The 22,805-nt window shown below is 39.5% G+C and overlaps 3 protein-coding genes across 4 annotated transcripts in view; 1 reads left to right on the forward strand and 2 right to left on the reverse strand.

The window, feature by feature from the left end:
* On the reverse strand, positions 1 to 9,152 carry psmd11b (proteasome 26S subunit, non-ATPase 11b). Of its 2 annotated transcripts, none has more exons than XM_046069554.1 (13): positions 9,012 to 9,152; positions 7,746 to 7,847; positions 7,428 to 7,624; positions 5,500 to 5,557; positions 4,669 to 4,863; positions 2,833 to 2,977; positions 2,657 to 2,717; positions 2,184 to 2,246; positions 1,733 to 1,858; positions 1,478 to 1,513; positions 1,329 to 1,380; positions 1,076 to 1,218; positions 1 to 985 (listed from the first exon to the last, which is right to left on the reverse strand). In XM_046069554.1, exons 1-12 carry the CDS (start codon positions 9,100 to 9,102, stop codon positions 1,076 to 1,078), a joined length of 1,269 nt encoding a protein of 422 aa, XP_045925510.1. In that variant the 5' UTR covers positions 9,103 to 9,152; the 3' UTR covers positions 1 to 985. The 2 variants fall into 2 exon arrangements, with proteins under 2 accessions (XP_045925510.1, XP_045925509.1); XM_046069553.1 differs by having other exon boundaries at positions 1 to 990.
* A 2,472-nt stretch (positions 9,153 to 11,624) lies between these two features.
* cdk5r1b (cyclin-dependent kinase 5, regulatory subunit 1b (p35)) lies at positions 11,625 to 12,533 on the forward strand. The gene has a single exon (XM_046069555.1). The coding sequence runs from the start codon at positions 11,625 to 11,627 to the stop codon at positions 12,531 to 12,533; it is 909 nt and encodes a 302-aa protein (XP_045925511.1).
* Positions 12,534 to 16,465: 3,932 nt separating this feature from the next.
* myo1d (myosin 1D) overlaps positions 16,466 to 22,805 on the reverse strand; it is a 126,995-nt gene continuing 120,655 nt past the window's right edge. The window contains exon 22 of the mRNA XM_046068806.1: positions 16,466 to 22,110. Coding sequence (XP_045924762.1) covers positions 21,954 to 22,110 — 157 coding nt within the window. The 3' untranslated portion in view covers positions 16,466 to 21,953. The remainder of the gene's footprint in view (positions 22,111 to 22,805) is intronic.

A 22,805-nucleotide genomic window follows, 5' to 3' on the forward strand; every position in this document is an offset into this window, starting at 1 on the left:
TTAAAATACAAAATATTTATTTTTGAAAATGTCTTTATAAGAGAAAAACAAAAGAAAAAAATCCAAACCAAATCAAAACCATACAAATTGTTTGGTTACTAGCATACCACACTAGTGCTAGGAACTAACAATGGAGAATTGCTTGCTCAGGGATGACTCACAGACGCTCAGAGGCAATGAATACATCTCCACCTCTGCTCTCTGATTTCATATTGCACCCAAACATTGAGGCAAACAGAAGCGCCGAAAAAGTGGCACGAGTGGTGAAATGGCATCCTGTCTGTTCTATAAACTGCAGGGTGGGCAGACATGTGGCAACCATCTGATTTTCTTTTTTTAAAACAAAAACACAAAACCAAAAACAAATAAAGTGAGTTTAATACATATCTGAAATACAGTGGGTACTTAACTGTTGGCATTGATATGATGAGAAAAAAAATAAAAAATAAAAGCTAGAGGGAGCTCTTTGACCAAAATTCAGAATCCCAAGAGAATCCCAACCTTCCAAAAACTGAACAGTGTGCTTCTGAATAATATGGACAAGAAGAAGGAGAAAGCCTCATTTCTGCATACGCAGAGTCCGAGGTCACAGAGGTCAATGTTGCACCTATGAGGTTGCAGTGGAGTCAGCTTAAGGCTTGGTAAACCCAACCTTATAGCAGATATAAACATATATGTTTTCTTAAACCTTTTAATCTTTTTATTGTGGTTGTACAATATTCCCTGATGGCCTGATTTGGCCGCTGAGTGTTACACAGAATCCTGAAGAGATATCAAAATTAAAGAGGAAAAACATACAAACAAGAGAAGTGATGAAATTGTCCGTTGAGGGAGGGAGGGAGGGAGGGAAGGAGGAGTTTGATGGGGGAATCCTGTTTGTTGCAGTTTGTGGGACTTTCTGTTGCTCTCCCATGTCCCCTTCTTAAAATGTTACACACGCTGGTCAAACACACACACAGTTCCTCCATCGCACTGCCGTGGCAATCTGCTCTGAGGATGACAGAAAAGAGCATTTAGTCGATACTACAGAAAGAGAACACAAGTCATGCTTCTTCTCTTACTGAAATATTCTTACCTATGTCAGCTTCTTGGCTTTGTTGTAAAGTGAATCCACAACTTTGCTCATGTTCTGAATTGTTTCCAAGGCTGCTTCGTAGGTTTTGTCCACTGGGGGCTCCTCAAAGATGATCAAGACGCCTTCGCCTTGGTCAAGGATTCCTGCAGCAGCATTGTAAAAACACGTTACAGTACAATGAAGACTCTTCTCTGCCCGTGAAGTGTATGAGGATATTTATATATATTTTATAGGAGCAGACAATTACAATTACCGTGAAACTTTTTGTCCAGAATCATCTGTGATAATTTCCTCTCAACATCCCCCTATAAAGAAAAAGAAATGAATGATAAACACCAAAAACATTTTAAGAGATATAAATGATGATTTTAACATAAATTTGTTAATTGCAAATATACAAACCTTTGACAGCTTGATTAGATCTGATATGTGTTCTATCTGAAAACAGAAAGAGAAGAAAATTAAGTACAGGACATCATTCACTTCTTTAACATGATGAGGAACAAGAACATTAGTAGATACTCATGTCAGCTTAGTTAATATGTAAAGAATGCCCCAGTGTTACCTCTTAAGAAACACTGAAAATAAACCCTCTATACAAAAATACACCATGTGACATAAAGTGTCCTCGGGAAAGCTAGGCCTAGCACACGTTACCTGTACTCTGGAAAATGGTTCAATGACTCGGATGAGGTTTTGTTCCAGCAGGTTGTCGTACAGTTTGGCCAGGTGTGTGCTGATAATCGGATCGTCCCTCAGTTCTGCTCTGTACTCTGTTAGGGCCTGGAAGATGAAAAAACAACAAAAACAACTTAAAATACTACAATACACTGAGGCAATCTGTGTGGAAGTATACTACAAAACATCATTAAAATGCATCATGCATTGAGCAACACTTGGAACAAGGTTTTCGGCCACTTTATTATCAGCAGGTGTAACCATCCAAAATAAAATCAAGGAGCAATAGTTAATTTCTGTGTGTGCTGCACCAGCAAACAAAAGGAGCAGTGCTTAAGAGAAAACAAAACCAAAAAGGCTAAATGGAAATTTGCTATACCTGCATGAAAATCCATTAACATAGATTTGACAGGACTAAAAAGATTCTTACCTTTTCAAAGTCTGCTAATGATCTGTTCTTGCTGGCCAGGGCGACACATTTCAGTGCATCTGTCTAGATAGATAATAACAAAAAATATCTAAATGTCATTCTACAGAAACAAGCTTAATGCATTGTTTATCTGAATAAAACAGAGTTGACTACTTAACACCGTGAAGGTAATTTTCTGTCAGAATGATCAACACAGAAACTGAAGTAACAACAATAGTTGTGAAATACTGCGAGCTACATTGCAAAATTCAGGAAAACATTTTCAATGTTGACAAGAAGCAGAAATTAGTTTAATTCACAAGGTGTTTTGCAGTGTCCGCCCTAAAAAAGCAGCTTGTATTTCATTTAGGGTTAATACCTAATCATATTTTTTGCGTAAGAGCAGCAATATTCAGGAAAAACAAAAACAGTTGAAACAACTGACGCTGCCTCTTTGCCCAACCTGCTATAAGCAGAAAATGACTGGTACTTGCCTGTCGGCCGGCGTATCGCAGGGCCAGTTTACCACTGATCAGGGCTTGAACCTCCTCTGGCCTGAAAAAGTTAAGTAAGAGAAAAATTAAGATTTAGATATATACATTCTGTAATGTTCATGATTTAAAATGTACCATGTGGATGTGAATGTAACACAAGTTCAAACACTACTCACAAATTGAGAACGATTTTGCACAGAAGCATGTATTTGAGCGCTGTGATGGCTTTGGGGCTGTCAATGGAGTCGTAGCCCTCGAAGGCCTCATAGAAGTAGGAGTAGGCAGTCTTCCAGTCCTTCTCCTCTGCAGCATGGATGATCCCTGCAACAGACATGACACAGCATGATAGTTACCATCTATGGCCAAAGCAAACAGCGTCAGTCACCTTGAAATGTGAAATGGCAACACAAACTGGAGAAACCTGCTGGGCTCAAGATAAACACAGTAGCAGCTTTTGATTGTTCGATTTCAAGAAATATTAAAACCGCCATGTGCAGACTTTTTCACTGGGTGTCACCCAACAAGGACCACTTAATCATGATGCTGATAATTGCAGAAGCGTTAGCCATAAGCAGTGTCAGTTGATAATGTATTGTAAAGTCATGAACAACAATGACTCTCAGCTCTTCTGCCTTCACACTAGTCAACACAAACAGCGTGACTTCGAAATAGTTAATCAGTACAAAATGAGCTGAGTCACTTAAGAATACACCATATATATAAAATTTGTGTAAGGGTTATATGTCCTGATCATGCAGCAATGTATAACCAATGTTTCCCACAGAATGACAGCGTAATTGTGGCGGAGAATTGCATGCACCTACAAATTCTGCTTTTAAACACTATAATATTCTTTGTGGGGTTCATCAATAGGGATAAATGATCAGTATATCTTTTATGAATGTGAAGAATTGATAATATTTTATTACACTCAGTAAAAGCACCATTCCTTGAGATTCAGCAAAAATAAACAATGTGAACAGCAAAATGTCTGAAAAGGACCTTAAGAGGTGGATGCATAATTCGGCAAAACAACAGGTCCGTTGTCCGTGTTTGTGAGAAAGAGAGAGAGAGAGAGGAGGTGCGAAGTGAATATGCGCGGCAACGATTTTAAAATGGGTCGCCGCATATAAACATATATTTACTCTAAACAACCTTGAAACTGTGTGCTTTTGTAAATACAAGGAAGATGGGCTGGATTGAAAATCATTATCCAGTGTGTGATAACATTAACACATTGAATTCTGCACACATTTCAGGCTTGCCTGGCACCCCCATTTGTAGCATCAAAAATAGACAATGTGGCAGAAAACAGCGATTGTCTCATCTTTCTACAAACAAAAACTGCTGCTATCAGAATAATCAGAGAGATGCTGTAATTACATACAATCTCTACACATGGTGGCCTTTTCGCTTTACTCATTGCGATCCAGCAAAGCGATTGATGAAGTACTTTTAGGTGGACATACTTTAATTTCAAGCAGTCTTCAAAATATGTCCACAGTTCTCTCCTTAAATCTGACATCTAATGATTCCTTCCTACACGTGAGTGGTTCAACACATCACTCACTGGGCCGGTATTTGTCTTTGCTTTATTAACTTTTTGGACAAAAGGCAAGTCACCTGCTGTGAACAGTTACCAACTGATCAATCTGAACAGCTGAATCCACACCTGAATAAATGTTTAAAACAGAGTTTCCTAATGGAAACTGAGCTTGTGATATATAGTTTGGCTCTGCAAGGCTGCTTCTCTGACCCATAAACTAGGAAAGCCCTATTTAGCCAAACTGTATGACAAATTCAGCAGACCCTTTTACAGCAGGTATTTCATAAATATGAAAGTTTTTTTTTATAGTTTTAATCTTTTCTGATGCCAATAATACAAAAATCAATTGTAATACTGTGACTACTAAATTCTCAGTTTCTCACCTATCTGTTAACCCACACACACAGAAACTGGACCATTTCAGCCCAGGTAAGCTTTGGAAATGAGAATAGCGAACACATCTGACCTGACTGCATGTCGAGAGCTGCCTGGAGCTTTGGAGGACAGTAAATGGCGTTAGCGGTGGTCCTGGCAGAGGTGAGGGCTGCGCGGGCCTTGGGCAGGTTACTAAGAGCATGGTACGTCTTACTTTCAAGCAGCTGCACCTCTACCAGAAGAGCTTTGTCATCCATCTTTTTCAGCTCCTGGAGCAACTGGGAGCCTGAGGGAAAGAGAATGAATAAGAGTTAATGTCATGCAAATTAACTGTTGCAATAACTTTGCACAACATTTACTAAACAGCTAGGGGGTAAATGTACAATTGTAATCCTGATATGTGCTGTTCTTTCTCATCTTCTTTTAAGTAAAAACACATCTAACTTCTTTGCAAACCCTTATTTGTCAATATGTCTATATTGTTTTTGTTCAGTGTGTATATTTGTGTGGTTTACACTGAAGTCTGTGTCTGACTTTATTTTATTCTTATTATTGTGATTTTGTATTTTTGTATGAGCAAGCACATCGTGAGCAATGTACAATCCAGAGTCAAATTCCTCATATGTGTACACATACCTGGAAATAAAGCGGATTCTGATTCTTAGTTTATAAGCTACCTTTGTCACTTTGGCACATGTGCTCTACCACAAATTTCAATAAAAAGCTACTTTTTAACTTGTTACTCTCAGGTGCAACAAAAAAAAAATCTTTTAAAAGTTTATGTGTTTAAGGGAACTAGAAAATCTGTGTGTTATGCAGGGCCAATAGCAATGCCTGCCTTTCTCTTTGAAGCAAGAGAAAAATGAAAAAAAAAAAAAACTATTTGCCAAAAGATAAAAATGTCCTCTCTCTAAACACTCACCAAGTGCCAAGGCCTCCTGGTATCGTTTGGTGTCAAAATAGAGCGAGATCAGTCGTGCCTGAAAAAAGAGAGTGCGCTATTAGACAAGCAGAGAGCAGCAGTGCCAATCTATTGCCCTCTAGAAAAGCTGCAACATGTTTCATGGAACTCAAAGACAATAACCTACTAAACTACCGGGATATCAGTTATGAAAAATATCAAAAGACAGTATCCTTATCTTTGACCCAATCAAAATTGGGAAGCCCCAGCAAGGCTACATTTCACGTTTTTTGCACATTTGCAAAAGTACCTTCCGTCACAGCCACATGTTTCTTCTAAAAACATTTCACAGATATCAAGATTTAAATGTTCACATAAAGTTTAGTTAATTACATTAATTGTGATACATTTAATGCACAAAAAATATTAATCTCATACAAAGAGAAAAGAAATATTGTACCAGATTTCGACTACGGATGGAAATTAGCTTGTAGCTACAATCCGACATGTTTACGTGCATGTATTCCATGTTTGTTCATTAACATGTACTGTCCCAATCAAATAAATAAATAAAAATTTAGCTACTAGCAAATTTCCATCTCCCTTCAAAATGTTAAATCATTATGAAGGAGTTCCTGACAAACATGACTTGCTAAAATACACACCACAGTAAGTTCCTAGAATTACTTCTTACAGAAAACGCCAGACAGGAGGTGAACCAACTGTTCTCAAAAGGTGGAACTAAACTTTATAGTATATATCTGATAATCATTTTACTGGAAATGCAGTATCCTGAAGCTGCATTACATTATTGTTTGCTGGGGCTACTGTTTGTGGACAAACATGTTAAATGATGTTGCTAAATATTAAGTCTGAAAAGCTTTCTTTGGTTTTAGTAATCTGATATCACCACAAATACTTTGGATAGATTAAAAACTTCATTACATATCTCAGGGTGACATCATATTGTCTACATTTTGTTAAGAAAAATGCACCAAACTATTCCTAGAAGTACAACACAGCGTTTAACTGTTTAAGGTGGATCTTAGCTTGTGCTACAGACATTGTGCTATTAACAAAGTTTTCTCCCATCACATTATTCATGTGTGGCCTGAGGCAAACCGCAGCCTGTTTGAAAAGCGTCCCTCTTCTCTAATTTCACTCATTCAGACCCGCCACAGTCTCATTACATTGTTTTCTTTGACACTTTATAACAGTCCTAATACAAAATCTTGTTGATCCTGTATTTTGTAAATCAGCCAAAACCTCCACATATTCCTGGCTGTGAGTGTGAACCTGCTGGCAGTCATCTGGCCACGAAGCCCATTTTGGCTGCAATAGCAGGGTTATGTCATCATAGATGGCAGTGTGTAGTAGATGTATTAGCATCAAGTTTACAAATATGCTTCATCATCATTTAATTAAGCAGCACATCTTTATTTGGTTTTAACACCCAAAGTAATTTCACAGTGGCAGTGTTGCATATCTATTAACAACCAAATGCTTCACCATAATCTGTCTAAAATCACAGCGTCTCTCACTCCATGACTTCGAACATGTTAAATTTGATCACTTCCACATTTATGTTTGGGGATGTCGCTTTTATTTTCACTATCAATCAATTATAAACAGTGTTGTATGTCACTGCTAACTATTGTTTGGTAAGATGACTAAAAAACATCAATCTCCTCTTTTGCAGCTCTCCAAAAGACACCCAAGTGGTTTATGAACCATTTGAAAGCTTCAGATTTTAGTGATATCCAGTACATACTGCAGTTTTTTTAATCCATGGCCTTTTCCCAGCTGAAAGGGTGATAGTGGCCAGTAGGAAAAGGTTGCCTTATAACCAGATCCTAGCAGTAAGGCATGCTGATATTGCAATATTTTTGCAATTAAGTTACATTTATGCCATATGATAGCACCCACAATCTTATTCTTGACCTCCTTACCTCCAGAGCCTGTCGTAGGAATGTTCTCTTCTCTGCCTTGGCCCACTCAATGCATTCAAGACACAGCTCAACCTCCTGCCCTGTTGCTGCTTCCATGTCAAGAAAGAGGTCCAGCAGAGAGCGGACCAGTCGGGCCGCCTTGGCCTTGCTGATGGAAATCAGGAAAGGCCTCACAAATTTCAGCAGACCCCCTAGTTCTGGAGAGAGCCACAAAATAGAAATAAACAATGAAAAAAGTCAGAAAGTGGTAAAATAACATGTTCAATTAGATTGTTCATAGGCTTAGCTGAAAAGTAAACATCAAAGTTTGACCATTACCTGCAGCCTGTCCGGTCTTGGCCAGGAGTGTCCCCAGCTCCAGGATGCTCTGTTCTTTAACCCGGACAGCTTCTTCATCATTCTCTTGAACATCTCTCCTCACTGTTAAACAAAAGCAACAAGTTAACATCAGAAACCAACTTGCTTATTTTATGCGCACTTTCATTTAATTAGTGTGAGTCGTGGACTTTTAAGCTTTGAAAGCCATGACCTGACTTAGTCCTGTTTCATGTTGTCAAATATTGACATTACTTCAATATTCAGTCCACATGCCAATCAGACAACTTTATGGAACTATAAATTAGCTTTATGTATATATTATTTGGCCAATTAAAATGTAGTGAAAAATGCAGATACTCCAGAGTCCAAGGTGATGTCTTAAAATAGCTTTCCATGTCTGACCAACTGTCCAAAACCTAAATATTTTTTAATATTTAATTATATAAAACAGAGACAAGTAGCAAATCCTCACCATTAGGAATAAGTATATGTTTGGCCTTTTGTTTGATAAATAACTTAATTTCAGTTGATTACTTTTCTGTCAAATTGCTGGTGAATCAATTTAACGTTACCCCACAACTAAGAACAAAATCAATGCTTTGCCGTAACATTTATTTTAGAGAGGGATAAACAGTGTAGCAGGGCAGCTTGACAGCTAGTGGGCTGTAGTGACAAGGCAATTTGAAGACAGTGATGTGTAACGCAAGAGCTGTCCAGTATATGTTGTTTAGGATGCATCGTCCATTTGCTCGTGTGTTTACACAACCATAAACACAAAAGCAAACCTTGGTCAATTATTCCTAAGTGTTCCATTAATAACAATATGGGTAGTTATTTTCCCTCTGTAAAAGAGCTGCCTTTCACTTTGTTGATGAAATTGGTTAAAAGGCTTTTGACTACAAGCTAATGATGTTAACGTTAACCAAAACAGTAACCATGCTAATGTGACAGTCTTAAGTAGAGGTAATGGTAGTTAGTTTGGGAACTTTGGCCAATGACAAGAACCAACCACACAGTGAGCAACATAACATTACTGATAACTATTACATATTTCACGCCCAGGCCTAAAGTTAGCAAAGATGCTAACTCGCTAACGTCCACTAGCAATTGCCGTTACCCACCGTTCAACAGTGAGTCAGCACGGCACATCACCGGCTCTAGCTATTGAACGCCACTAGCTAGCATGCTAACCCCGCAGGCCAGAAAAAGCACATCACCGCGGTCAGAGGAACAATGTCCATCTCAAAACCTAAGCCGAACACCTACCTATTGAATGGAGAATGTCGATAGAGGCGTTGCGGTCCGTGCTGACGAGAGACTGGGCTCTCTGAAACTCAACCACTGCTGCAGCCGCCATCTTCCTTATTCAAAATGCTACTTGAATGAAAATTACGTGCGGGGACTACGTTACTGCGTACGTGACGTCAGCGTTCGATTTGCATGTCGGGATTTTGAGACGTTTGGGAATTGTAGTCATGTTATAAAAGTGCTCGTAAACACTTGTCAGAAGCTCTCTTTGCTGCTTCGCATTTGATTTGATAATATGAATCAATTAGTATTCAGTTTTAAAGTAGGTAGCATTAAAAACGTTACACTTTATTATTTTTTAATATTTATCACAGAGTTAGGCCCTTTATGCTTGTCCAACACAAATATTTTGAGCCAAAATTAAATAGGCCTTGCCTCGTTGTCATGAAAACGTGACAAATTTAGGCCTATAAATATATATATATATATATATATATATATATAAATATAAATAGGACGATGTAATACAGTGGTATTGTAGGCCTACTCAGTAAAGGCTCACAACTACAGAACCTGCCTACCAACTCACTTCATACGTTAAGTGCTTGGATGAATGGTGTTGATTTTAGGTTGGTGTTAAAGATGTTATGAAGAAAAACATGTTCGGAGTTCACTGGGTTCAGTTTGTATGAGCGCCTGCTGGTTGTGGCTCTAGGCGGAGTTGTTTGCCAGCAGAGACATCATCGCACACAGAGCGCAGAGCGGCGCCCCACCACCGCCTTTGCGTCAACCATCCTCACACAGTCAGTCAACCAACACAACATCAGCCCTCGCAGCATCCGCATCTCACGGCCAGGAGGACCAGGAGCACATCCTCATCTAAGCATCCATTCCACAACTGCCTGCCATCGCCTGCGCAGCGCCGACACCACCACTTGCTTTTTGCTTCGGCTCGGATTATTTACTTTGTTGTATTTATATTCTCCGGGATGGTTTTATGTTTTATTCGCGTTTTATAAGGAAAAACAGGCTCGAAACAGAGGGCACCATCGTTGCAGCGCAATTATATTCGCATTTTGCAGGAGATCTGGTAAGTTTGCTTTCATTGTGGAACATATTCGTGCTGGGAATGTTGGAGTTTAGATTGCACAGATTTGTGGATGCAACATAGCCTATTTTAAACCAGGTGATGCGCAGCTACATGTAATGCAGAAAATATGGCCATACATTGAAAGAAACTGGCATGTGAAGTTATAGACAGGCAATTCCACCCACATATTATCAGATATTAACGGATGGGTGGAAAAGATGAGTATTTTATTCATTTTTAAGCCACCGCCTATTATGGCCAACGTTTTCATTTCGACGCAGACGCTCAGTTTCAGCACCATGGAGAGCACGCGATGTCGGCTACACAACCCCTCAACAAGAAGTCCATTACGTCCTTTCATTTTTATTTTAGTCCAGTTATGTCACATAAAAAATCTGATGTTTTGGAGTTTCTCCACAATTAACGAATCAGTCATCGGATTAATAACAGGATGATGGAATGAAGGATCGAGCAGCATGGATTCTGCGCAAGTGAGCAAAGTCGATCCATCGACTGTCCTTTATATGCATATGTAGCCTACTGCAGTGACGATGAAAACACGCCGTGCAAATAAATAATCATATATCTATTTGTTTATCTACTTTTAATGGAGGAAAATTGTAGGACCTTGGATATGGGCTTTAATACGCAGGATCCACATCCATCTAATGCGACCTTCACCTGTTATTAAGGTGTTTACGTTTCAGTCTTCCATTTTAGTGAGAAGGGTGGCGCGTGGTTCACTCGTCGGCCATTGCCCATAAAATATGGATGTCTCATTATAAAATGTTTATGAATTTATCATATATGTTCTATTTCAATCCAATGTGGAGTAGAATTCCTTTGAATAATTGAATAATATTTTTCTGTATGCTCTATAATGTACTGCAGATGAATATAAGATGCAGCACAATTTCTAACCTAAATGTTTATTGTTATGTTGATGATTCGCCTGATAATAACATTGATCATTTGTAGCAAGGAAGGATCTATACTGTTTGAGTTAATTGGTATAAGCTATAGGCTGATCCATTCCACCACTTACTGAGTCAAATCAATGCTGCTAATAAGACCTGAGGTAGGCTGCTGGCAGATAAACCACTAAGGCACACATTCACAAACGTTACAGATTTGATAACCATGATATTATCTGATGTAAGCTAAATAATTATAGATGTAATGTGAGATCAAATACATTGTATTTGCTATTTGTAAACATCGGTGGATAATTTGAAGGTAATTGATCCTTCACCAATTATTTTTCTGATTATTGATCTTTTCTGCTTCCAGCAGTGGCCATCCAGAGAAGCTGACTGAGAGCTGAAATACAACAGAGTGTGTCAGTGAGGTGATCATTATCTCCTCAGAGAGCTGTTCACGGGACTGTTTCCTCCCAGGCTTTAGATGCCCCGCAGCAGCCTGTAGCCCTGGTCTCCCAGCTGTCTAAAGCACTGAGGCTTTGAGACCCTCAGGATCTCCCCTGGCAGACACTCTTCTGACCCAGCGCGGCTAAAGCCTCTGGACGCCTCCCCACGGTCGCCATGGGAACCGTTCTGTCTTTGTCACCCAGCTACCGAAAGGCAGCTCTCTTTGAGGATGGACCGGCCACTGTGGGCCACTATACAGCTGTCCAGAACAGCAAGAACGCCAAAGACAAGAACCTGAAGCGCCACTCGCTCATCAACGTGCTCCCATGGAAGCGGATTGTAGCAGTGTCAGCCAAGAAGAAAGGCTCCAAGAAGGTGCAGCCCAACGGCAACTACCAGAACAATGTCACCCACCTGAACAATGAAAACCTGAAGAAGTCGCAGTCATGCGCCAACCTGTCCACCTTCGCCCAGGATCAGAGCACTCCTGCTCTCACCAAGAGCTCCAACAACACAGTATCGTCTGTCAAGAAGGCCCCTCTGACTAACTCCAATGTGGCTCCTGGGACCCCTAAGAGAGTGATTGTCCAGGCCTCCACCAGTGAGCTGCTGCGCTGCCTTGGGGAGTTTCTGTGCCGGCGCTGTTACCGGCTGAAACACCTTTCACCCACGGACCCAGTGCTGTGGCTGCGCAGTGTGGACCGCTCCCTGCTGCTCCAAGGCTGGCAGGACCAGGGATTCATCACCCCTGCAAATGTGGTCTTTGTCTACATGCTGTGCCGTGACGTGGTCTCCTCAGAGGTGGCCACGGAGCACGAGCTGCAGGCCGTGCTGCTTACCTGCCTCTACCTGTCTTACTCCTACATGGGCAACGAGATCTCCTACCCTCTCAAGCCCTTCTTAGTGGAGAGCTCCAAGGAGACCTTCTGGGACCGCTGCCTATCTATCATCAACCTGATGAGCGCAAAGATGCTCCAGATCAACTCTGACCCGCACTACTTCACTCAGGTGTTCGCTGACTTGAAGAACGAGAGCCAGAAGGAGGAGGAGAGGAGCCGCCTGCTCATTGGCCTCGACCGGTGAGGGGATGCTGGGGTTGGGGGTGGGGGTGGGGGTTGAAGAGGTTTTAGGGAAGGAGGGGGATACTCCAGTCTGGCATTTTGACAAGTTTGAAAGATTATTTGTGATGCTACTTATTTATTATTGTCCAAACTACAGTGGGACGAGGCCCATTAGGAAGTATTTGACATATATAACAACTTTATCTAGTAAGACTCTGTAAAGCATCTCTGGAGGGGGGCTCAGTAATTTTCACAGTTTGAGGGATAACAATTGCAATGGTCACCTAAAATTGGGGCATAGGATTTAAAAACCAAGAGCACTCGTTTTGCCTGTTGAAGACATGTAATGATCAAGGCCAAGTTATATTTTCAAACGAGCAAAGGAAGGATTTTCTGTAAACCCGAGAATGAAAGCTTTTTTGAGAATGATACATAAACAAAAAATGCCAGACTTGTGTAAATCCTTTGCTAACATACATATATATATATCTATATGAAATACTGAAAATCTTAAAAAACAATTCAGACAAAAAGACAAAAAAACCTTAGAAAACAAAGCATACATCTACAGCAATGAATGTGGAGAGGACTGAGGCTGCAGCAGCCTACCAGTGACCTTCTGACTGATGATGTGATGTGCACTGCCTACTGCAGGAGGGCCATCACCTGACTGGCTTTCGTCATGCATTGCGGATGAGCAGGCCTCTTTGGCTGCAAAACCTGGCTCCATTAATACGGATACGACTGGACATTTTTTGCTGTATTGCATATCTGAAAGAACAGCAGGGGCCATCATTGCTGGATCCATATTTTTGTGGGGTTCTTACAGGACTTTTACAGTACAGGGGAAAACTGGATGGACAATAAGCAAACATTGCATTGTGGGACTTTTGATAAGAAGACAGCAAAAGGACGTATGGCCAATGACGAGTGGTCATACAGTGTGTGTTCAGAAACACCTACTTTATTTTCATCTAGAAAAAAAATAAAAAGAACAAGTTAATGGATGTTTTACTCCCCAGAGGCTTACAGCTATGGAGGCTTATTTATTGCTTTTCTGGAACAAGTTTTATTTGATTTCTTTCTTTTTTACTTAGACATGTAATGTTTTGCACGTGTGCCATGCAATTTTACAGAGTTTCCGGGAGGGCAGGAGCAATTATTACTTTCTTTTTGATTTGTAAACCAACTGCATCTGCATTAGAGAATGCTGTGAATCAAGTGACACTAGGTTTTTTTTTTAGCTATGCTTGCTAAAATAGGCTATTTGTTTACCAGGGAAATTCTTTTTGTACTTTTGTCAATAGGTTGTGTTGCAACCACTTTGGAATGATGTTTGATTTTGTGCTTATGATTCAGCATAGAAAATGTTAAAACAGTGCCATATCTTTGATGAAAATCCCACAGGTCTGAAATACTGTACTGTTTGTCCAGCTGTTGAATGACAGGGTGGATTTTCATCTACTAATGACTACACCTAATTTATTGCCATTAATGTATTTATTTAGGCACATTTAATGTAAATGAAAGATCATGATGAGAGACTTTGCAAAGGGAAGGACATGAAGAGGGGTTTTGCTGGTAAAGCAGGTGTGCTTATCTTTGGTGGGAATGAAGATTGATCTGGTTTATGCAAATGAATGTTGCAGGAATTTATTGATGAGAATCGTATCAAAAAAGCCCTTAGATAAAAACCAATGTCAAATCTGACCATCACCAAAGTGACATCATCAAGGACACCTTGACAGAACAACACATCACTGACCTTCTTAAGAAAATGCCCCGAAAATATCTTTTTTTGTCCTGCAACACTGGCCTGCACGAGGAGTTAACCCAACCTGCTGTCCCACATATCAGGAAGAGAAAGCACACACATTTTTCCCAGGGGAATAAATTATTTCAATGACACTCGTTCAGGATCACTGCAGAAAAGTACAGCTTACCTTGAGGATAATCCATCAGCATCACCTCTGTGTAAATCAAATGTGAGGCAACATCACATTCATCTAGGGGCTGTAGGAGATGAGGCGACCTCTAAAAGAATAATCACATTTTCAATCATAAAAGCCACTTGACTAAAATGACATGCTGCAGTGTGCAATGGCAGCGACACAACAACCAAAACAGAAGCATGCATAACAATACAGGTATGTATTTTTTGTTTCACAGGAGAATAGTTGAAGCTTCTTGATTTCAGCTATTTGCCATCTCCATAATGACTGCAATCACTGGAGATGCTACAGTATTTCCATCCAGAAATGTATGTGAAATGTTTTTACTGGTATTCACACCTCATCTCAATATATACATCTTTCTTTAGCAGTGTTCTGAAAATCTGTCTGAAAACGGATTGTTCGTGCCAACAAAATGCTTCTGTCATGTTTAAAAGTTGTTACCAGAGAATGGAAGTCTTTTCTGCCGCTGTGTTAGTATGAAACAGAGGAAATGAGCGGCTCAGGTGGTCACAACCTGTGGCCTCGTGTGGGATTGTGGCTGCCATATGGAATTAGATTAGTGAGAGTTCATTTGGAGTGTTTGTGCTGGCACAATAAGGGGACACGTACTTTGGTTGGGCTTCTGCTCTGGCAGAAAAAAAGCAGGGCATTGGGGTAAAGGGCCTCAAAAAGAGACCCCGAATCTTTTTCTCTCTGTCCATTTGCCCCAACTCACTTGAAATGTGCCATTTTTCTCCACTTTGCATCATTGAGTAGTTGTTTCAGAAAATACTTTCAAAAGATTATAAAATATGAAAAAAGACTCAAGTGATAGTTAAAGATTTCTGTCAAATTCTTTTCTGTATCTTGTTGCGTACTTTGTAGATATAAAAACGAAACAGTGGTTAAGAATTTCAAAAAGAGGCATTCGATGGCTGCATGTGTGTGTGTGTGAATGTGTGTGTGTGTGTGCGTGAATGACAGCGTTTTATTTGTACAGAAGAATGTGTGACATGTTTTTTTCTTATGGGCAAGGAGCATACACCAACCACACTGGTAGTTGGACTTGGTTTTCCCTTGGTGGGGCGAGGGAGGGGTGTTGATGCTATTCAATAAAAATTTGAAATTTGAAAAAGACAAAAAAGCTGTTGCTGTAATTTAAACTTTTTTCAGTTAGTTTCTGCTTATTTTAATTTATTTTTGTACTGTGATGGAAAAATAAAATGCACTGATCGTTCAAGGCGGCCGCTTGTCCTTTTTGTGCCTCCAGCTGCTGACTGATGCGCACTCATTTAGTCTGAATCAGCACTTTGCAAACACAAGATGTGGCATTTAACAGTTCTTCTTTTTCTTTTTTTTTTAAACTTACACACATCGACACCTGGAAGCTGCCCAGTACAACAAGAGTCTGATCTGTTGGCCACTAGAGCTTAATGGTTAACTTGGGAGTTAAGGGCCTTGCTCAAACACCTCAGCAGTGGTAGTGAGAGAGACAAGATTGAACTTGCAAACTTCAAATAACAAGCTTGCTTCACAGTTCATTCATTCAAGATTTTCACTGCCGTGCAATGCATTTTACCGTAAATATTCTTAACAACAATCACTTCCATGAAAGTGAAATCGTAGGGCTTGTGGTTCGATCCCCAGCTCCACATGTCACATGATAGTAAACATGGCGCGTCCAGTGGCCATGGTTAAGATCCATATCATACTGCTATGTGCCAGATGTGCATTCTACTGAGGATCGTTGTTACATGTTGTCACCCCTCTCTCTCCCCACATTTTCTGTCTGTATGTCAACTGTCAATATCATATAAAGGCAAAAAACAAAAAAGTATGTAAAAGACAGCAATGGAATTTGATTCATTTTTCTCTCCCAGAGCAGTTCTCTCCTGATCTATGTAGGTTCTCGTTCTAACTAGTGTGGTATTTGATTTTTACCAATTAGTATTTCCTCTCTAACTGAAGGTGTAGCTGCTCTAGTGCCTGGTAAAAAGAAACAAACATCCTCATACATTGCTTTAAATGGCAATTTTAAATTTTATTTATAGAGCCAAAAACCACAAACCACAGTACATGACAACCACCTATCCTTAGATCCTCAATTTGGATAGGGAAACACTACAGAAGAAGAATGACCTTTGAATGGTCCATGTTCAGAATTGGTTTCTTTGTAAGAACATTTTCAGTGGATTTGGTTTGCATTTGTTCTACTAAACATGTAGAAACTAAAGGGGCAAACTATTAATCAGATTTTTCATTTTTGTTCATCGCTTCGAAACGACTCAGGTTGGCGGGGGACATGTCTTGTGAAGATGGCTTCATCGTAGTTGGTAGTTTTATATATAAATTTAAGATCAGCCTCACATCAATCTGTAATCCTCTATGCGTGTACACGTTCTTCCTAAAAACAAATGTGTGGATTATTTTAAAAAAGAAAAATCAAATCATTAAAACAATTTTCTCTGTTACTTTACAGTCTTTCCCCCTTGTTGGAAATGACTGCCGTATCTCCAAACAAACTGAAAGCCCACCACACAGACAGATTAGTTTGGGTCATTTCACTTCTTACATATCACTCTCTGTCCATTAATTCCAATTTAGTTAACTGCCGGGTCACCCCACTCTTAGCAGCAGATAGTCATTCAGTCAATCAGTGGATTATAAACCCCTGCGGAAGTAGCAGGGAAGCGGCGTTGTCATGCCGACTGCAGGGGGTTTAGCCGCTTCGACGTCACCTTGTGAAACAGCTGTTAGTGGGTGGATTAACGTAGAGCTCTACCCAGCTATTACCACATAACACTTTACGGACTACGACTGGCCCCGGGAAACATTTGAGTCAACATATCATCAGTTTTGCCATTCAGACTAATGACTTCCAACTGTTTTATCTGATCACCCCCACACCACATGAACACACACATACACTTAGCATTAGTACTACTAGTACACAATCTTGGGAAGTGACTAAAAGAAGCAGCTAATGAAGCAAATACATTTATTAATAACATGATTAATGGTAATATGTATAATTATGGAAAAATCATGGAAATGCATAATCTGGATTTATACACAATACATTTGCACAAAAATAGTATTACAACAGTGAAGTTCCCTTTAGACTTGATCTGGATATTACAGTATATTTAAGGGATCTAATCACAAATATGCAAAATATAAACTTAATATAAAATTAGGCACATACTGAATGAATGATGTTTACATACATAACATGCTTAAAGCCACAGATTATGGAATAAATTATGAAAAAGAAAATGGATTTTGTTACCCTTTGGCTTACATGGCTTGATAATAGTCCTGTATCAAATGTTTCTTGAACAAAAACAATGAAAACTAGAAGAAAGTACTTGTTAAGAACCCAGTACAAAGAATAGTAAAGGGAAAAACACAATGGCACAAGTCTCCTAGTGTTAACATTCATATGACATTCTTGTATGCCTATTTATAAAGGGATAATTAGGAAAAGCCTGTGATTTTTACACTTGCGGTAAAATAATCTTTGCTGAATAGGTTTTCAAACCAAAAACAAATCATTAAAAGGATAAAGCTGGTGATATTACATTTTTTTGTTATCGTCATCAATTCCCATAAAATACAACAACCAACAGTGAATTTCGTTCATATAAGAACCATTTGAAATGATGAAGCCATTTGAAATGATGAAGCCATTTGAAATGACATGGTCATACAAAATGTAAACCACACTTTGGTGTTTCTATTTCTTTTTACCTATTTACTTAAGATTTCGTTAAACTCCTGCCTGGAATAGATATAGATAAATATATGCACATTATTGTCCAAAAACTATGAAAAACACATCAGAGAGCGACACTGTTGCACTGGGTGACATGTTCATTACCATGTATGATAGTATGATATTACCATAACATACTGACTCCCACATACACCAGCTGTTTAAGTAAACAATTTCGACAACCCCACCCCCTCCAAAAAACAAACAAACAAAAAAACTTGTGAGCTGTTTCTAAAAAAAAATTTACGTCTTCAGTATTCGTACCACAGACAGATCGGGAAAGTGAGAAAATACTGAGAAATGGACTCTGGTTGTTGGTTTTGATCTTTTCATAGTAGAATTTGTTGACAATAATAAAGATATAGAATGACACCATCTTTATTCTTGAATAGGCTTTGGATTCATAATATTTACATTTGAGATTAATATACTCAGCTTTGTCTCATTTTTAATGTTTTTGTTGCTGCATTATACTCCTATTGCTAGACATGTCTTTTTGCTGGTGTAGTTTCCCTTTTTTATTTCCATGCCTCCTGGGCACAGGACGGCTGAAGGAAAAAAAAAAACAAAAAAAAGGAAAACCTTCACTGCCCTGCAGGAAAGTAGAGTCAGCCCAAGTGGGCGAGGAGCGAAGTGATTTGACAGAGGAAGGAAAGCGGAAAAGGAGGGAGGGAGGGGTGGAGAGAGGACAAGAAAGGAAAGGGAGCAGAAAAGAAGAGGAGGAGGCCAAGCGAGGCTTTGTTCACCAACCCCCTTTGCCTTAAGAAAGCAGAGAGAGAAGCGCTGAAGTGAGAAGTGACACGGAGTCCATCCTAATGATAGCGGTGAATAGCAGAGCAGAGAGGAGGAGAGGCCCTGTGGGAGATTACCATGCTGAAGGATATGGAGAGCTGTAGTGTTATGCTCCACACACACACACACACACACACACACACACACACACACATAAACACTCATCACAGGCATCCCCTGTGCCTGAGCTCCTTTGAAAACCATCTATTAACTCTACCCATGTCACTTCCTTAATCCACACTACGAATACACTCGTTTCCCCAAACATGTCTTTTCTGCATTGAAGTGGCCTTATCAAGCAAAAGGGACAAGGTCAGCCACCACAAAGCTGCGAGGTAGAATGGAGATTTACTTCTTCAAAAGACAGGAGCCCTTGCAATCTAATTAAGATAAATTACTTGTTCAGACAACACTCAGGCACAATTAGAGGGCTGTGTTACTGTGGCTAAAATGACTGCTAACAAGTTTTCCTTCCTGTTGAAGTAAAGTCGACAAGAATGCCTCTTCAACTAGGCCAGACACCGAGGGAGCACCGATTTCTAACCTTGGGCTGTCGTTCCTCAGCTCACAGTCGGTATTCTTTACTTAGTCTTTATACAGATATAGACAAAACAGCTAAGCCTCTGTGGGTATAGAGAGGATACAATGTCTGTTTTCTCATCCTCTGAATTTGTGACATTTACTGTCACGTAATCATGGCGACCTTAATATCAAGCAAATGTAAGTAAGCTCAATGCAAGCTTTGAAGACTGGCCTCATGCCTGAGGTTCAAAGTTAATTCTTGACCTGGGACAAAAACAGTTGACAAAAACAATCTCAACACAAGGTTCATTTAGAAGGTGTTCTAGATCACACAATCATCTTTCATTTGTATTGGAAGTGTAGATTTTTCACTTTTTCCCCTTAGTACTTTAAGACTCAACCTCTACACCTAGACGGATGAAAAAATCCAAATCAATTAATTTCAGCGGAATCACTGCAATCAGTGGATTCGCTCGGCAAAGTAAATCTGTGCAAATGTTGTCTTGGAGAGCTGACCTACTAGCTTTAGCATGTTGGAGGTTAGCTCCAACACAGCTACCTTGTGGTGAGATTGTTTTCTCAACTGCTGTTTCCAAGGTCAAGAATGAGCTTTTAACCTTTATAATTAGGTTGGATTTAGAGCAGCAACAACATCTTTACATGACAAAATAACTGATATTTGAGCTTTATGCACTAAATGTGTGGATGGACATTAATATTAAACACACAGCGTAAAGCCAGACATCTTTGTCTCATGAGCTTCTGTGCTGCCACACATTTTTGCAACGGCTGCAAAAACAGCATATTGTAAGGTGCTAACACTTACCAAAACAGAGCAAATACTTTCAACACAGCCGACAGCTTGTGAGAACAGTACATACCATACTTTGAGTGTTCAAGTGCTGATTTGATATGTGTGACTTGGCTTGAAGAAAGTGAAGGGAGTTTAGCAGCAGCATCAGATGAAAATCAAGCCTCCTAATAGTCCACTGTTCATACAAAAAGTCTTTCCCATCGTTAGACAGGGAGGTAAAGTAGGACAGCAGTCTGGTTACAGACTTCACACCAGTCTGTCTTCACTCCTTCACTGTGGCCACCAGCCAGATTCTCATTCTCAGAGCCAAGAAGAGGAGAGCTAACAAACACACATACAGTACACACACACTCCCACAGAGCTACTCACACGCTCTTTCTCTCTGATGAAGGGGGTATTTGTCAAATGGAAGTCTACTCCAAAGGACCACTACAAGTCATTAGGCTCTTCACTCAACACAAAGACAGCAAATGAGACTATGTTCAGGGGCTGGAGTTCACATGGGATTATACAGTACAGGTCTCTCCTGCTAAGTCTTATATTTTGAGAGAATATGAACTTAAAATATCTCTTAGAAAAAACTATTGCTTTGGTTATAGTCTTCGTCTAACTTTTGTTATTTCGTTTTAGTTATAACATCCCTTTATATACTGAATGCAGTATACGTGCTGTGCACACACATTTGTTTTTATATGCTGTTCATGTAAAGTATATTCTAACCTTTAATATATAAGCAGTATTAAAAAAATTACAGACATAGCAGTAGAGAGTATAAGAAAATGGATTTAAATTAGATTTTGAACGCTTTGCGTGTATAGCAGGTTGCAGTGTTCAGGATATGATCAACACATCCTGTGACTAAGAAACTAGCAATGAATTTAGATTTGGAATTTGTGCCTCCGACGCTGACTGAACCACTGAATCACATTATCGCACTTTCTGTTCTTATATGTGACCATAAACATTTAATGAACTAAAAGTGGACGCTGCGTTTCCTTTTATTTACCACATAGGCAGGTAAGTCTTCAATTATGGTCATTAACACATCGTTATTCCTTAGAATATAAATCAACCCAGAGTCATACATAAATATCGTCTTCGTTTTTTCAAGGGTTCACTTTTGATCTGGCCCCTGCATGGGGAGCTGCAGGGATTATAAATTCCAAAGCCTTTGGATTTTTTCAAATTATGCGACATCAGTGATTCAGAGAACAATTGCTGCATAATCTCGTCTCACCTTGACAACCACAATATTGCATCTACAATAAACTCAATATTGCACAAAGCAAATCATTTGAAATAAAAAAAGAACAACCACCACTTTGGTGGATTATCCTGTTGTGTAGTTTTAAAACCTGTTTAGCCAATAGCATTTTGCATGTAGGTGTTTTGTACACTTCCTGTTTATAGTAACATTGCATAGAAATCTACACAATAGGTCAAATTTGGAATTGGAAAATTACCCCAATCCTCCTACAGAGCTGCTATCTAAATCGCCACATTACCAGCAGCTCTGCAAAAACAAACATACACGAGAAGTGACTCATGATCATTATCCCGGCCTGGTTTGGAATCGCTGTCACTGTTTTAGCCGTTTGGCCCATTTCAGTTGCCGGGGACAGCCAGGATGTAACCAGATCGGCTCTTTGTGAAGTCTGGATGTGACTGGTTGATCTTGGGCTCGACAATGATCGTGCACTTCCTTCCGTTCATGCTGCACTGGATGGGACTCGCAATGTTCACCTGCAGCTTCCTCTTCTCACTGCAGAGAAAGAATAAAAGATGGAGAAAGAAAGAAAGAGCAGAGGAAAGGGAGACAGAGACGTAAGTTATTGGACACCGGCAGGTGTAAGATTGTACATGTGGTAAAGCAAACATCAAGAAATTAACATTTTTGGACACAATACAAGTTTACTCATTTACTCTTATTACTGCTACCCTAACACAGTATATAAGCAGCTTGCCTTAGTGGCTTCATTTTACATTCAGTCGTAGTTTAAACACACAGAATAAAATATGCAGATCTATTTGTGACCTGTGCGGGGTGAGAGAAATTAGAAATGGATTATTGGTCATATAGTTGGAAAACAAAGAAAACAAATACCGGTAAGAGAATTTCCAAAAATGTGGAACTATTCCTTTGAAAAAGGACAGTAGTTTAATTGAATAGGAAGGTGCTGCAGTTTAAATTTCCGGTTCCTGGTTGGTTTACAGCCTTGGTGAAAAAACAAGCAAGTAGCTGCTACAAGGAGCATTTAAATAAAGCCATGATGAGTTTAGGGACACCTCTTATCTTACATATCCTATCACAAAAGAGTATAATGGTATAATATTATGTTTTCAGAATCAGAATCCGCTTTATTGCCAGGTATGTTTTATTATTATTATTATTAACAACAGGTGGACGGAAGTGGATGAGATTTACAGGTGCACATACACATACAAGCATACATGTGC

This window comes from Micropterus dolomieu, linkage group LG14, assembly GCF_021292245.1.
Source record: "Micropterus dolomieu isolate WLL.071019.BEF.003 ecotype Adirondacks linkage group LG14, ASM2129224v1, whole genome shotgun sequence".
Classification (NCBI taxonomy): domain Eukaryota; kingdom Metazoa; phylum Chordata; class Actinopteri; order Centrarchiformes; family Centrarchidae; genus Micropterus; species Micropterus dolomieu.